Raw genomic sequence first — 13,795 nt, forward strand, 5'->3', positions numbered from 1 at the left:
CCTTTTTTTCATCTCCAAATTGGTCCACTCTATAAATTTAAAAATTATTTTATATCCTTCCCCACAGCATCTCCATACCAATGTTTCATCTAAATCTGTTCAGCGGTTATTGATTCCCCATACCGAATGGCCCACGAATCCCTACTATTTTTGTTACACCTTGTATATAAAAGGTGTTCAGTGGGAGCAAAGTTGGCATATTTTACGGTATTTAAATATGTATGTACATAGGCTGGGTTGTTTTAAAAAGGAAAAGTGAGAGCAAGGAAAATGCAAAAAACAAAAAACTTACAAATTTTATTCTTAAATATTTTATTACATTATCTTAGATTTATATTTCTCGTTCAAGAATGATGTCATCAGTCTAATAAAAAGGGGCCCCAATTTTTCACTAGTACAAGATTAGTGTAAAAGCAAGATGGGCTTCTAAATTGAACCGAGCTTGCCGGAGACCTTTCGTATGCACATATCAAAAAATTGCCATATACAATCGTGACAACTTCATATTTAAGTTGAATATATATGGAGCAGATCTGCTCCTGACCATACAGTGGCGTAACTAGGGGGGGCAGAGGGGGCAAGTGCCCCAGGCGCTATCCAAGGGGGGGCGCCAAAATGGGCAAAAGGCAGCAGCAGGGAAACTTGTCACTCGTCAGGGGGCGCAAATTTGGTGACTGCCCCGGGCGGCAAATCCTCTAGCTACACCCCTGTAACCATACGAAAGGTTTGGATGACCCTAAACCCCACCAGTTGTGCACCTAGCCAATAACCACAATGAATGGGGTATAAAACCACTAGTAGTCGGCGGCGGTGTTGGCGAGGTAGTCCCGCCGCCCGATGTTGGACGCCTGCTTGTTCTGCACCGCCTCCAGTTTTGGACATTCTGAAATAAGGTGAAATAGAGTTATCAACAGAATGAACAAGTAAAACGTTCCTTAAGTTCATTTTCACAATTGAATTTTTATAATTAGTGCGGCGTGCCGTCCAGGGTATTCGGAGCATGAGCCGCCACATCCACATCTCAAACGCATCGACTTTTTTCGGAAGATCCGCTTTCAGTGTCCAAGTTTCCGCTCCGTAGAGGAATATGGAAAAGACGAGGGTCCTAACTATTCTAATTTTGGTTTTGTTGAGAACATTCCTGTCTTTCCATATCCTTTGCAGCTGAGACTGCCGATTTTGCCATACCGGTTCTTCGTCTGATTTGGGCCTCCACCCGCCCCTGTTACTCAGGACCAGGGATGTTGCGGATGCCGATTTTTTGACATCCGCGGACGCGGATGCGGGTTTTGAAAGGCTCACATCCGCGGACGCGGATGTCGAAAATCGAGATTAGACACATAAAAAACGTCAAATATTACACTTTAGTAATTTTTATTTTATACTAAAGTCCAAATAAAACAAATTATTCACTTCTTGTCCCTGTCCGTGATAGGCTAAAGTGCTCGATCGACGAATCACAAAAATGAAACGAGATTCCTATTGGCTAATGACGAAATTACCTAGCACTTATGCCGCCGCTAAGATGTTCCTGTACCTACCTGTTTCACATCCGCATTCGCATTAAGCTCCGCATCAATTTTTGCGGATGCGGATGCGAATATTCGCAACATCCCTGCTCAGGACAACACCTAGGTACGTGAACTCATAGCTGTTATGTGTGATTCTCACGAGTTTTTTCAATGCGCGTTAAAAAACGCTTGAATCTGCCCGCACGCTAAATTCGATTTAAAGACCACAGTTTAAAGTTGAAAATCCAACAACGCTTGATAAAAAGCGCTACCGCCATCGTGTGAATAAATACACATGTTTCCATTTGTGTCATTCAAACGCTTTTTTAACGCGCGTTGAAAAAGCGCTCGTGAGAATGAGGCGTTAAGGGCGTCTGTTTGCTGAAGGGTGTCGAATCTGTCAACTATCATGATTTTGGTTTTTGTTTTATTGATAGCATAGAGTAACTTATACTAGAGCGGTACTGTCATGGTAAATTTTGTAACCCCAGTAAATTCACTGCCATCTGTCGACACACTTTAAAACTAAAAATGAAGATTTATAAAAATACGATAAAATGTATTTAAATATGGATAAATGATTTTTTTTATTTGCATTAATTATTTTTATGATTTTGACCTATGTTCTTTCACTGATATGCGTTAAAATTGTTAAATAACAAACGAAACCGTCAACGCCATCTATACGACTGTAGGCCAAAGCTAGTGGCGCCCTCTGAACGAGAATCAAATTTTCTTGATTTTCGAGGCACGTTTTTTCCTTAGACTGTATCCATCTATTACGGAGTTATATCTATCTTTGATTGATAGTAAATCCGTATTATCGGCTTGTGTCTTCAAGGTGGGACACCATATAGGCCGTTAATAAATAATAGTATACCTGTAATCCTGTGCCCCAACCCGCCGCAGTAGGAGCAGCCCTGCCCGTCCGGCGCGGGCACGTCGGGCTCCCCGATCATGTCCAGCAGGAACGACGGGACCTGCACACACAAAGTTTTACTACATCTCCACTTTCATGGTTGAATGAGGGCTACCGTTTTTGTGCTCACCAGTTGGCGCCACTGTAGATTTTGCGCGAAATTTAAACACTTAACTTATTAGTCGATTTTTATGAAAAATTTATGAATAAAAATTAAAAACATTTTTTTTTGCAATAATAAAATGAAAACAGTTTGAAAAAATTGTCAACATCCCTATACAGCGATTGTGATACCTTTTGCCCAGCTTCCCGTAGCAAATGTGCCAAGTCTTTGAGAACGCTGCTCTCTGCTGCTCGACCGAGCAACGTCGTTGCCACGCCCTCACCACCAGCACGCCCTGAAAAATTGACGTAATAAATCTATAGTTTATTTTTAAACTAGCGACCCGCCCCGGCTTCGCACGGGTGCAATGCTAATGTATTAAAAATATAAACCTTCCTCTTGAATCACTATATCTATTAAAAAAAACCGCATCAAAATCCGTTGCGTAGTTTTAAAAATCAAAGCATACATAGGGACAGACATCCATCCAGACAGCAGGAAGCGACTGTTTTATACTATGTACTGACTACATCATAAAATTAAATAATTTTACGGTTTAGACTCACTTGTTTTAGTCACTATCGCGACATGTTTCGGAGAACCTAGTAGTGGAGAGCCAGTACGCAATACACGGTCGTCGTGAACGCTGCTCGCACTATTAGTGCCTGAGAAAGGAGACCTAGGCTCTCCGAAACATGTCGCGCGAGTGACTTAAACAAGCCCATAAAATTAAAAAATCATTCATGGGTAACTGTGTAAGATTTTATAATAAACTTTCAAATATCATCACTGAAAACGTAAACTTATCTCTATAGCCTATTATAGCACACAAGACTACATGAATGATGAAACACCGTGGGATTAAGTGTGATTGAAAAACATTTTTTTTTAATTATGTAAATTATTTTAATTTAACATCTGGTTCCGTTTTCGGTTCCGATAAAACCAGATCCGTTACATCCCTGGTAATTATACTATACTCGCCCTCAACCAAAATGACGACTAGGGCAATAAAACCCTTGAGCTCGCCTTATTAGTTTCCCATTGTATAGGTATTGCACGAAGCGAGCGGAGACCATTAGTGCAGGTAGTAAATGTCGATATTATCGATAGGTTGAGTGAGTGAATAGGTACATTTCTTGTGCAGAATAGAATTACATCGACGTTTAAAACACTTCGTAATCGACACATTGCCATCACTACGACCGCCGAGCTTTTCCTGCCTCGAGTTTTATGGCCTCAGTCGTCATTTTGGTTGAGGGCGAGTATAGAAACGTAAGCGTAATAAACACAACAATACCTGTACGTCCTATACGATGCACGTAGTTTTCGATGTCTTCCGGCATGTCATAGTTGATCACGTGTTGTATGTTGGCGAAATCGAGACCTGAACCAAAGATAGATATAACTCCGTAATAGATGGATACAGTCTAAGGAAAAAACGTGCCTCGAAAATCAAGAAAATTTGATTCTCGCTCAGAGGGCGCTACTAGTTTTGGCCTACAGTCGTATAGATGGCGTTGACGGTTTCGTTTGTTATTTAACAATTTTAACGCATATCAGTGAAAGAACATGGGTCAAAATCATAAAAATAATTAATGCAAATAAAAAAAATCATTTATCTATATTTAAATACATTCTATCGCACTTTTATAAATTTTCATTTTTAGTTTTAAAGTGTGTCGAGAGATGGCAGTGAATTTACTGGGGTTACAAAATTTACTATGACAGTACCGCTCTAGAATAAGTTACTCTATGCCTGAACACAAGAACATGTGATTATTTTACGGCGAAAAATTACGTTCCATTTTATGACATTAACCTTTTGGACGCCAATGACCGATATCATATCATAGACCACAGAGCAACATAGACCTACATGCATATGCATAAAGTTCAATTTCAGTTTTGACACTTCGGTGACGTGGCGTCTGGATGACTGCTTTTGTGTTTGACACGGCGTCGAAAAGGTTAATGAATTTTTGCCGGCAAGCTCGGCCGAATTGCACCTTCCCATACAAACGTAGTTCCGCTCTCATTTTAAAACTACGTGTTGGATTGTAATGAAACTTTGCACATACAATGACATGAGGTATATCTAGGTCTGAAATTAGTTTATATAGCTCCAGTTTATAAAACAAACGAAATAGAGCAAAAACAAGTTTTGTACTCGTTGTATTTTTTTAATTATGGTATCTGAAGCTACATAAACTAATTACAGACATAGATATATCTTATCCTATTGTAAGTGCAAAGTTTCAGAGCAATCTAGCTAGTCGTTTTAAAATGAGAGCGGAAATACGTTTGTATGGAGAACCGAGCTTGCCGGAAACCCTTAATTTGAAACAATAGGGGGTATTACTGCAATGTTCCGCCATCAGAGTGCAGCACTATGCCCTAAATAGCTTTATAAAAGTTTTCACTGACCAAAGATAATTAAGAAGACATAGAGTGCACACTCCATACATCAGTATTCAGTTTTGTTACCAAAACGACTATTATTTTCGTAGTCGGCATCTAGCGTCAAGTAGCGGAATTATCAGTACTGCTACTCGACAATAGATGTCGCGACGAACGGAAAGTGGTCAATGATTTTCAGCTAATATTATAACCGGATTAACCGGAACTTTATTTTCAACTTCTGCTTATAATATTAGTTATAAATTGTTGATCGATGCACATTTCGTCATTCGCGACACATGTGACATCTAGTGTCGAATAGCAGTACTGATAGTTCCGCTACTTGACGCTAGATGTCGACTACGAAAATAATAGTCTTAATAATAGTAATAATAGTCTGTTGCCGCTATAACAACATATACTAAAAATTTACTAGACTTATATTGACCGGGATATAGACCGTGAATACCTTTTGTATTATTTATGAGCTCCCGATATTTCGACGCAGTTACATGCATCATGTTCACGGGTGACTGAAGATAGCGGGTGGGTGTCAAAGTTGCGTAGACTAAAAAATAAATTTGTACGAAACCCTCGGTGGGCGAGTTCGACTCGCAGTTGTCCGGTTTTTAGGGTTCCGTACTCAAAGGGTAAAAACGGGACCCTGTAACTAAGACTCCACTGTCCGTCTCTCTGTCAGCAGGCTGTATCTCATGAACCGTGATAGCTAGACAGTTAAAATTTTCACAGATGATGTATTTCTGTTGCCGCTATAATTAACAAATACTAAAAAGTACGGAACCCTCGGTGGGCGAGTCCGACTCGCACTTGTCCGGTTTGTTACCTTTGCTGGCGACATCTGTAGCGACCAGCACGTCTTTCTCTCCTCGCCTGAAGGCGTCCACGGCGCGCGAGCGCTCCTCCTGGTCCTTGCCTCCATGTATCGCCACTGCTTCAACACCTGAAACGATTTTTGGGGCATTTTCTATGAAAAGGGACCTTATTGTCGATGGCGCTTACGCCGCACAGCGTCGCGCGGCATTGTATTTATATCGGAACATTGTTAATAATAGCGTAGCGCCATCGACAATAAGGTCCCTTTTTATAGAAAATACCACTTTTTTTATACCACGTCGGTGGCAAACAAGCATACGGCCCGCCTGATGTTAAGCAGTCTCCGTAGCCTATGTACGTCTTCAACTCCAGAGGAGCTACATGCGCGTTGCCGACCCTAACACTCCGCGCCCTCGTTGAGCTCTGGCAACCTTACTCCCCGGCAGGAACGCAACACTATGAGTAGGGATATTTCATCTAAATCGGTTCAGTTACAATCGCATTTAATTGTGATGATAACAATTTTATATATCTATATTAATGTCTGAGTCGAGTTTCAAGAAGCGTTGGTAGACTATCATTGGTAAACCAAAAGTCGAGGGTTCGAACCCCGTCTGGTACCAATGCGGTTTTTAGTTGCCTATTTTCTTGAATAACTTCTAAAATGTTTATCCTAAAATTATAAAAAAATATACATTTGAGATTATCACAAGGAGCTCTTTCATTTGATATGTAACACGATATAGTTAGGAAAACAACTTTTTTTTTTACTTTTCTCATTTACCCTGGCTTTGGCCCCCATGTTTAAAATTCATTTGTTTACGTTACATGTCCGTCTTTGGGTCACAAACTTACATATGTGTACCAAATTTCAACTTAATTGGTCCAGTAGTTTCGGAGAAAATAGGCTGTGACAGACGGACGGACAGACAGACGCACGGGTGATCCTATAAGGGTTCCGTTTTTTCTTTTTGACGTACGGAACCCTAAAAACCACATTGAAGATATCTTAAATCCCACTCACCTTTAAGCAGTAGGTACTCGTGTATAGCGTCCACATCTTGTTTCCTCTCAGCGAACACTAACACAGGTGGTGGGGTTTTTTGCAAACACTGAAGAAGGTGGACCGTACGCGCTTCGGCCTTTACTGGTTCCAGTTCCTAGAAAAAATGTTATTTTCATTAGACTACATGAGCAGAATTAAAAAAAAAACCGGCCAACTGCGAGTCGGACTCGCGGACGAAGGGTTCCGTACCATTACGCAAAAAACGGCAAAAGCAAAAAGATCGCGTTTGTTGTATGGGAGCCTCACTTAAATATTTATTTTATTCTGTTTTTAGTATTCGTTGTTATAGAGACTACAGAAATATATCATCTGTGAAAATTTCAACTGTCTATCTATCACGGTTCATGAGATATAGCCTGGTGACAGACAGACGGACAGTGGTCATAGTAATAGGGTCCCGTTTTTACCCTTTGGGTATGGAACCCTAAAAAAGACAGTTTGAAGAAATAGCTACATGTTAGTTAGGCCTCGACCATTAAGCAAAAGAGAGCGAAGCTCGGTATTGCCTTTATCTTATAATAAGTAAAATTACAAATTACATTAAAGCTTTCCAAAGGGGCTCTACGTGTTGATCTATATCCCAACGCAAGCCTATCAACTGACCGGGATTTATAGGCCCGTGAAATCCAAAACAAAAAAGTAAAATTAGTCACAATACTACCATACACAGAACAAGTACAAATCTGGCAGAAAAGTTTCTCAGGCAAATGGTAAACAATAAACATAGTAGATTGTTAACCAAGGGATGAAAAGCAACTCATATCTGCCGAGGTGGTTTGGTGCTCGAACGCAGTGAGAGCGCCAATTGTCAGAGGCTGAAATGTTCCCTTTAACCCGAGTTACACATAGAGTTGTGCCGTTCCCGGTAACATTACCCATTTTGTATAGAGAATGTTACCGAGCGAGAAAACAATTTTACCGGGAATGGCACAACTCTAGTTACACACTCTACTTTTCATTTCGAATACGAGGAAAGTAAAATACATGTGTTTTTAAAACATGACTTATTATATTAGTATATTTTTATAGCATTTCTTGAGGGTACTTTCAATTAACCATAAAAGTATTGTTATTTATGGAATGGGGAGTTAAATATCAGAATGGAAATTGTATAACAAATCCATTTAAAACCAAATTTAAATTGCTTACCGTAAAAAAAATGAAACAAATCGTACTTGGAAAGTAAAATGCTCTAGTGCAGACACGTATCATTTTCTGCACACCTTTTAGAACAACAATGACCCTCTTTCAGAGCATAAGACATGAAATAGTAGATTGTTAACCAAGGGATGAAAGGCACTCAATTCTGCCGAGGTTGTTTCGTGCTCGAACGCAGCGAGAGCGCCAATAGTCCGAGGCTGAAATGATGCCTTTCACCCGAGTTAAACACTCTACTTTTCATTTCGATCTCTAGGAAAGTAAAATGCATGTTTTTTTTTAAACATGACTAAGTTTACATTTTTATAGTATTTCTTGAGGGAACTTTCAATCACCAATTTAGGCAAAAGTATTGTTATTTATGGAATGGAGAGTCAAATATCAGAATGGAAATTGTATAACAAATCCATTTAAAACCAAACTTAAATTGCTTATCGTAAAAAATGAAACAAATCGTACTTGGAAAGTAAAATGCTCTAGTGCAGATACATATCATTTTCTGCACACCTTTTAGAACAACAATGACGCTCTTTCAGAGCTTGAGAAATGAAAAAGAGTTTCACCTGTCGTACGTTCAGCGACGCCGCACCAGCTCGGCCCACGTTCACAGTGACAGGTTTGACAAGCGCTGACCTGTTGACAAAAATCAAGGGCATGACACTCTTTGATAGAGAAAGATAGTCTTATTGCGATTCCTATAAGAGGAAAGAGAAAATAGTGCCATGCTTTGTCCTTATCACCGACCGGGGTTTTTTTTAATGGTCGGGTTATGGCAGCATAGGTACGCGATGGCGAAATACCGAAATTTATGAGTGAAAGAGAAAAAGGATTATGCTGCCATACATTAACCTGTCAATACATGATTATATTTCGTTCGTTTCATTCTTCAGATATTACATTTACCAGGTAGTCCTTTAAACCTACAGGCGACTTTTGCACTATATTAAGAGACAGTCAATTGACTATTGAACTGATTTTTAGTTCATTCATTCATTTCCCTACCCTTCCCGTTCGTTCCACCCTCATAGTTGCTCATTCTTTTTTCGTGCACGGCGACGAGCGCACGCGCCCTTTAGCTTCTCGGCTACGACATTATTACCTACAGAAATGTCGAAGCGCACAGCTAAAGACAAGTTAAAATATTACCGTGAAAAAATTAAACGTCTTGAAGATCATAAAAGACGATACCGGATAATTTATGATTCGTCTTCATCGGAAGATGAAGGTAAGTTGTTTGTTTTATTATTTGGTGTTGAGAAGTGATTAAAATGAGCCGACATAGGGATTGACTGCGAGTCTCTAACTATGATCATATAACCATCGGGGTTGACTGCGAGTCTCCAACGATGTTAACAAGCAGAACAATGCGCGCAGTCTTCAGTAGATGCGCGTTACTCTGCGACACAAATATTTTCTCAACCTACCCCCAAGAGAAAATATTTTTCATAAAATGTAATAATCACTTCTCTTTTGTTTTAGAGGTTGTAATGGAACAAAATGTAGATGGTTCCATACCGGCTCATGATCCTATTATACAGGAACCACAACCAAACATCGATCCCGTAATACCGGAACATAATAGTGATGTGCCGATGCCGGACCATAATAACGGGGTTCCTGTACCTGAAAATCAGGCAGATTTGCCCATGTCGTCAGCTCAATCCGAGCTCGACCCGGATATGCTGCTGGCTCTCGGGGAATCGACCGAAAGGCTATTTGGTTCCCGACAACTGTCGATTGTTACAAGCACCAAAATTAAACGTGGAGATTTCAGCAGCCGTACCCGATATGGTCCGGAACCGAGACAAAAATCTGGCTGCAACGCAGCAACAACTCGGCCACGGGATCGCTGCCGTCAACAGGGCCATGGATATTCTAATTAAATGTGTCGATACCAACGGAATCGAATATATGAAACACCTCAGCAACGGCTGCCGTATTCTGTATGACCTCCATGCGTCATCTACTCAGAGCCGCATAAAACTCATCACACCTAGTCTCGATAAGACGTTCTTGCAAGTTATAAAAGACGCAGAACGTGATGACACCCTATTTGGTAATAAATTGTCCGAAAACATTAAGGCAGCGAAGACCATTGAAAAACAAGGTCTCCAACTCAAGAAAACGTCCCCTAAGAAACCTGCGCCGGCACAGCCGTCGACAAGTCGAGCTTCGTACTCGGGAAACTGGTCAGCGCCCCCTCGTTATGCTTCGAACAGGGGGGGGCGGAGAGGTGCTCGCAGGCAGACGAATTACACCAGGCGGACGTTTCCAGCTCCACAACCGGCCAAGACACGTGCCCAGGCACCGTAACGCAGGTACATGCCGGCCGATCATTTTTATTACTGTTGGCTAAAACGACATGGTTTTAGATTGGGTCAGATATGGCTATTTAACTCGGAGGTAAAACAAATATTTGTTCTATCAAACACGCTTGAACAAAGTGAAATAGCTGATATGAAATTAGCTATACAAAAACTGTTAGATTTAGGAGCCATATCTGAGTGCCCTAAAGTCAAAAACCAATACATATCTATAAGGTTTTTCTTACCCTAAAACCTAACCGAGGAAAGCGTTTTATCCTAAATTTAAAAGGCGGCCTCAAAACTCATTCCTAAAAATGGTTTTTTAGCCACAATAGATTCGACAAAACCATATCTGCTTATATCTATAAACATTAATGAAAAAAGTGTTATCTAATTTGAGATCTCGAGGTCTCAAATCTGTCATTTATTTGGACAACATTCTGTGCATAGGAAATACCTTTCAAGAATGTCTTATATAATGTTAAAGAAACCTTAAAGCTATTGCAATGTTTAGGATATGTTATAAATTACGATAAGGGTTCCTTACATCCAGAACACACTTGTAAATTTTTAGGGTTTAACTTTCACACCCACAATTTTACCATGGCCTTACCTAAACGATAAGGATAAACGAAATAAAATCGCACAATTGGTTCGTAAATTTCTAGGTCTGTCTAAATGTACCATCTCGAATGGTAGTGTTCAAAACTCATCGGAGTTTTAGTGTCAGCCTGTTCCGCTGTAAAATACGGTTGGGTTTATACAAAAACCTTAAAAAGGCTAAAATATTTCGAGTTATTAGAAAATAACGATAATTTTGACGCCAAAATGAAACCCTCTAGTTCCATATTAGATGTTTATACATCAAATAATTACATGAGATATCCCAGTTTTCAACTCGAAATTTACAGTGTCACATCCAACTCAGGTTGGAGTGCCGTTTGAAAAAAAAAAAAAAAAAAAAAAAAAAAATAGTAAGGTTAACGGCACGTGGAAATCTTCGGAACGGGATTCTCATATCAATTATTTGGAATTGCTGGCGGTTTACCTTGGATTAAAGAGCTTTGAATTTTGTTGCGAGTTGATAACACGACCGCCATAAGTCATATGAACCGCATGGGGGCATACAGTTTCCACACCTAAACGATGTGTCTTGTACATTTTGGCAATGGTGCGACAAGCGAAATATATTAATCTTCGCATCATATTATATAAATACAAAAGAAAAGATTGCGGATCTAGTCTAGCAAAATAGTTAACCCTGATACCGAATGGGAACTGTCAGACAGAGCGTCTGAATCTATAGTACAACGTTTTGGTAAACCAACAATAGATTTATTCGCTTCTCGTTTCAATGCCAATTGCAAAAATTTCGTTTCATGGAAACCCGACCCAGATGCGATAGCGGTTGACGCATTTACGATTAACGGGGGTGAAAAATATTTTCATGACTTTCCCCCTTTTTTCGTTAATCTTAAAATGCCTTAGAAAGATCTTAGACGATCAACCAAATAGAATCATAGTGTTTCCTTATTGGCCATCGCAACCGCGGTTCTTAGTTCGGAGATAATGTTTCGCAATCCGAATAAAAACTTGCTGCATTCCCATTACAGGGACTGCCATCCCCTACACAAGGGGCTTACCCTGGGGGTCGCGAAGCTCTGCAACAGTCCTTCAGTCGAAGAGGCTCTCCGCCAGAGGCTATAACACTGATGTTGGCATCACTCTCCGACAAAACAATACAACAATACGAAGTTACATATAAGCTCTGGTGGCAATTTTGCACCGTTAATTCTATTGAAATTTTAAATCCCCCAAAATCGTCAATATTTTTATTTTTTAACAGAACAATTTAACAAAAATTGTGCATACGGCACACTGAATAGTCACCGTTCAGCCTTATCTTTGTTATTGGGAGACAATGTCGGTTCGGACGATTGCGTAAAACGCCTACTCAAAGGTGCGTACAAACAAAGATCGAACGGCCCCAAGTATAACCATACATGAGACCCTCGGGTCGTTTTAAATCGTGTCTCTCACTGGTATCCCAATACAAGTATAAGCCTGGAAAAACTGTCGAAAAAATTAGTGACATTAATGGCCATATGCACAGCGCATAGGGTTCAAACATTAGTGCTTATAAAAATCGAAAATATTGTTATTTCCACAAACGGTGTCAAAATTGGAATTACTGACATAATTAAAACATCAGCTGCCGGAAGAAAACAACCCGTTCTCTTCCTTCCATATTTTAAAGACAATGTGTCTATATGCCCTGCTACAACTTTTAGAGATTATATTTTAGTAACAAAAAATAAGAGAGTTGATAGTATAGGAAATTTGTTATTGACATACAAACCTCCACATAGACCTACAACTTCTCAGACCATCAGCAGATGGATTAAAAATGTTTTGTCGAAAAGTGGCATTGACATTACAGTGTACCGCGCACACCGCACAGTGCGCGCCACGCCGGCGCCGGCGCCAGCGTCGACACTATCACTATCCGCCGCACCGCACAGTGCGCGCCACGCCGGCGCCGCCACGTCGGCCGCGAGCCGCGCCGGCGCCAGCGTCGACACTATCACTATCCGCCGCACCGCACAGTGCGCGCCACGCCGGCGCCGCCACGTCGGCCGCGAGCCGCGCCGGCGCCAGCGTCGACACTATCACTATCCGCCGCACCGCAGGCTGGACCGCGGCGTCTACGTCGTTCGCGCGGTTCTATAATAGGCCACTATCGGATGAAGGACTCTTTGCGAGATCTGTTTGCTTGTCGAGTACGAGTGACAATCCTTAGATAAGATTATCGATCATAACTAGTTGATTTATTAATATGAATAAATGTTAATATCTGATCTGACTGACTGACCACTGAGGTCACGTCAAAGGTGAAAATAAATATATGATTTTGTGTTTACATATATCTATAGTTTCATTCCACCTAAGCAAAACTTTAAGACTCTAAACATCTACCTGGTAAATGTAATATCTGAAGAATGAAACGAACGAAATATAATAGATGATCAAACGAACTTCTCGAGCGAAGTTCGATCACTATTATATGAGTCGTTTCATTCGAAGATATAATAACCCTCCCACCCTAATATGACCCCAAATTTTAAAAGTTTTGCGTTTTCTCTAAAGATAATGAGCAACTATGAGGGTGGAACGAACGGGAAGGGTAGGGAAATGAATGAATGAACTAAAAATCAGTTCAATAGTCAATTGACTGTCTCTTAATATAGTGCAAAAGTCGCCTGTAGGTTTAAAGGACTACCTGGTAAATGTAATATCTTCGAATGAAACGACTCATATAATAGTGATCGAACTTCGCTCGAGAAGTTCGTTTGATCATCTAATATCTTTCTCTTACCCCTGGTCGCTCGGTTTCATGTCTATAACTACTATACTATGTCTATGACAAAAATACATCAACATTTACATATGCAGTGAACAATCCTTTGCCATCGTATTTTCTAAGAAACGTTCGGATTT

The 13,795-nt window shown here is 40.3% G+C and overlaps 2 protein-coding genes across 4 annotated transcripts in view; one reads left to right on the plus strand and one right to left on the minus strand.

Annotated features, from left to right (window-relative positions):
* The window catches only part of LOC134753264 (ATP-dependent RNA helicase abstrakt), a 180,327-nt gene that overhangs the window by 155,142 nt on the left and 11,390 nt on the right, over positions 1–13,795 (minus strand). Inside the window, exons 8-14 of one of the 3 annotated variants that reach the window (XM_063689100.1) lie at positions 8,555–8,624; positions 6,792–6,927; positions 5,778–5,894; positions 3,834–3,920; positions 2,725–2,828; positions 2,392–2,491; positions 793–883 (exon numbers count right to left, since the gene is read on the minus strand). In XM_063689100.1, coding sequence (XP_063545170.1) covers positions 795–883; positions 2,392–2,491; positions 2,725–2,828; positions 3,834–3,920; positions 5,778–5,894; positions 6,792–6,927; positions 8,555–8,624 — 703 coding nt within the window. In that variant the 3' untranslated portion in view covers positions 793–794. Of the gene's footprint in view, positions 1–488; positions 884–2,391; positions 2,492–2,724; positions 2,829–3,833; positions 3,921–5,777; positions 5,895–6,791; positions 6,928–8,554; positions 8,625–13,795 lie in introns of those variants that run through there. The other 2 variants (XM_063689099.1, XM_063689101.1) reach the window with 2 other exon arrangements.
* Positions 8,857–12,242, plus strand: LOC134752991 (uncharacterized). The gene is made up of 4 exons (XM_063688750.1): positions 8,857–9,216; positions 9,471–9,679; positions 9,711–10,309; positions 11,911–12,242. Exons 1-3 carry the CDS (start codon positions 9,099–9,101, stop codon positions 10,302–10,304), a joined length of 921 nt encoding a protein of 306 aa, XP_063544820.1. The 5' UTR covers positions 8,857–9,098; the 3' UTR covers positions 10,305–10,309; positions 11,911–12,242.

The sequence above is a fragment of the Cydia strobilella genome, chromosome 26, assembly GCF_947568885.1.
Source record: "Cydia strobilella chromosome 26, ilCydStro3.1, whole genome shotgun sequence".
Taxonomy (NCBI): domain Eukaryota; kingdom Metazoa; phylum Arthropoda; class Insecta; order Lepidoptera; family Tortricidae; genus Cydia; species Cydia strobilella.

What these genes read in the sequence shown, in the direction of transcription:
- LOC134752991 (XM_063688750.1), top strand. Translation starts at nt 9,099, where the DNA reads ATGTCGAAGCGCACAGCTAAAGACAAGTTAAAATATTACCGTGAAAAA. An exon ending in GTCTTCATCGGAAGATGAAG is followed by an intron (nt 9,217 to 9,470) that starts GTAAGTTGTTTG and finishes CTTTTGTTTTAG; the next exon opens with AGGTTGTAATGGAACAAAAT. An exon ending in TCGACCCGGATATGCTGCTG is followed by an intron (nt 9,680 to 9,710) that starts GCTCTCGGGGAA and finishes AAAGGCTATTTG; the next exon opens with GTTCCCGACAACTGTCGATT.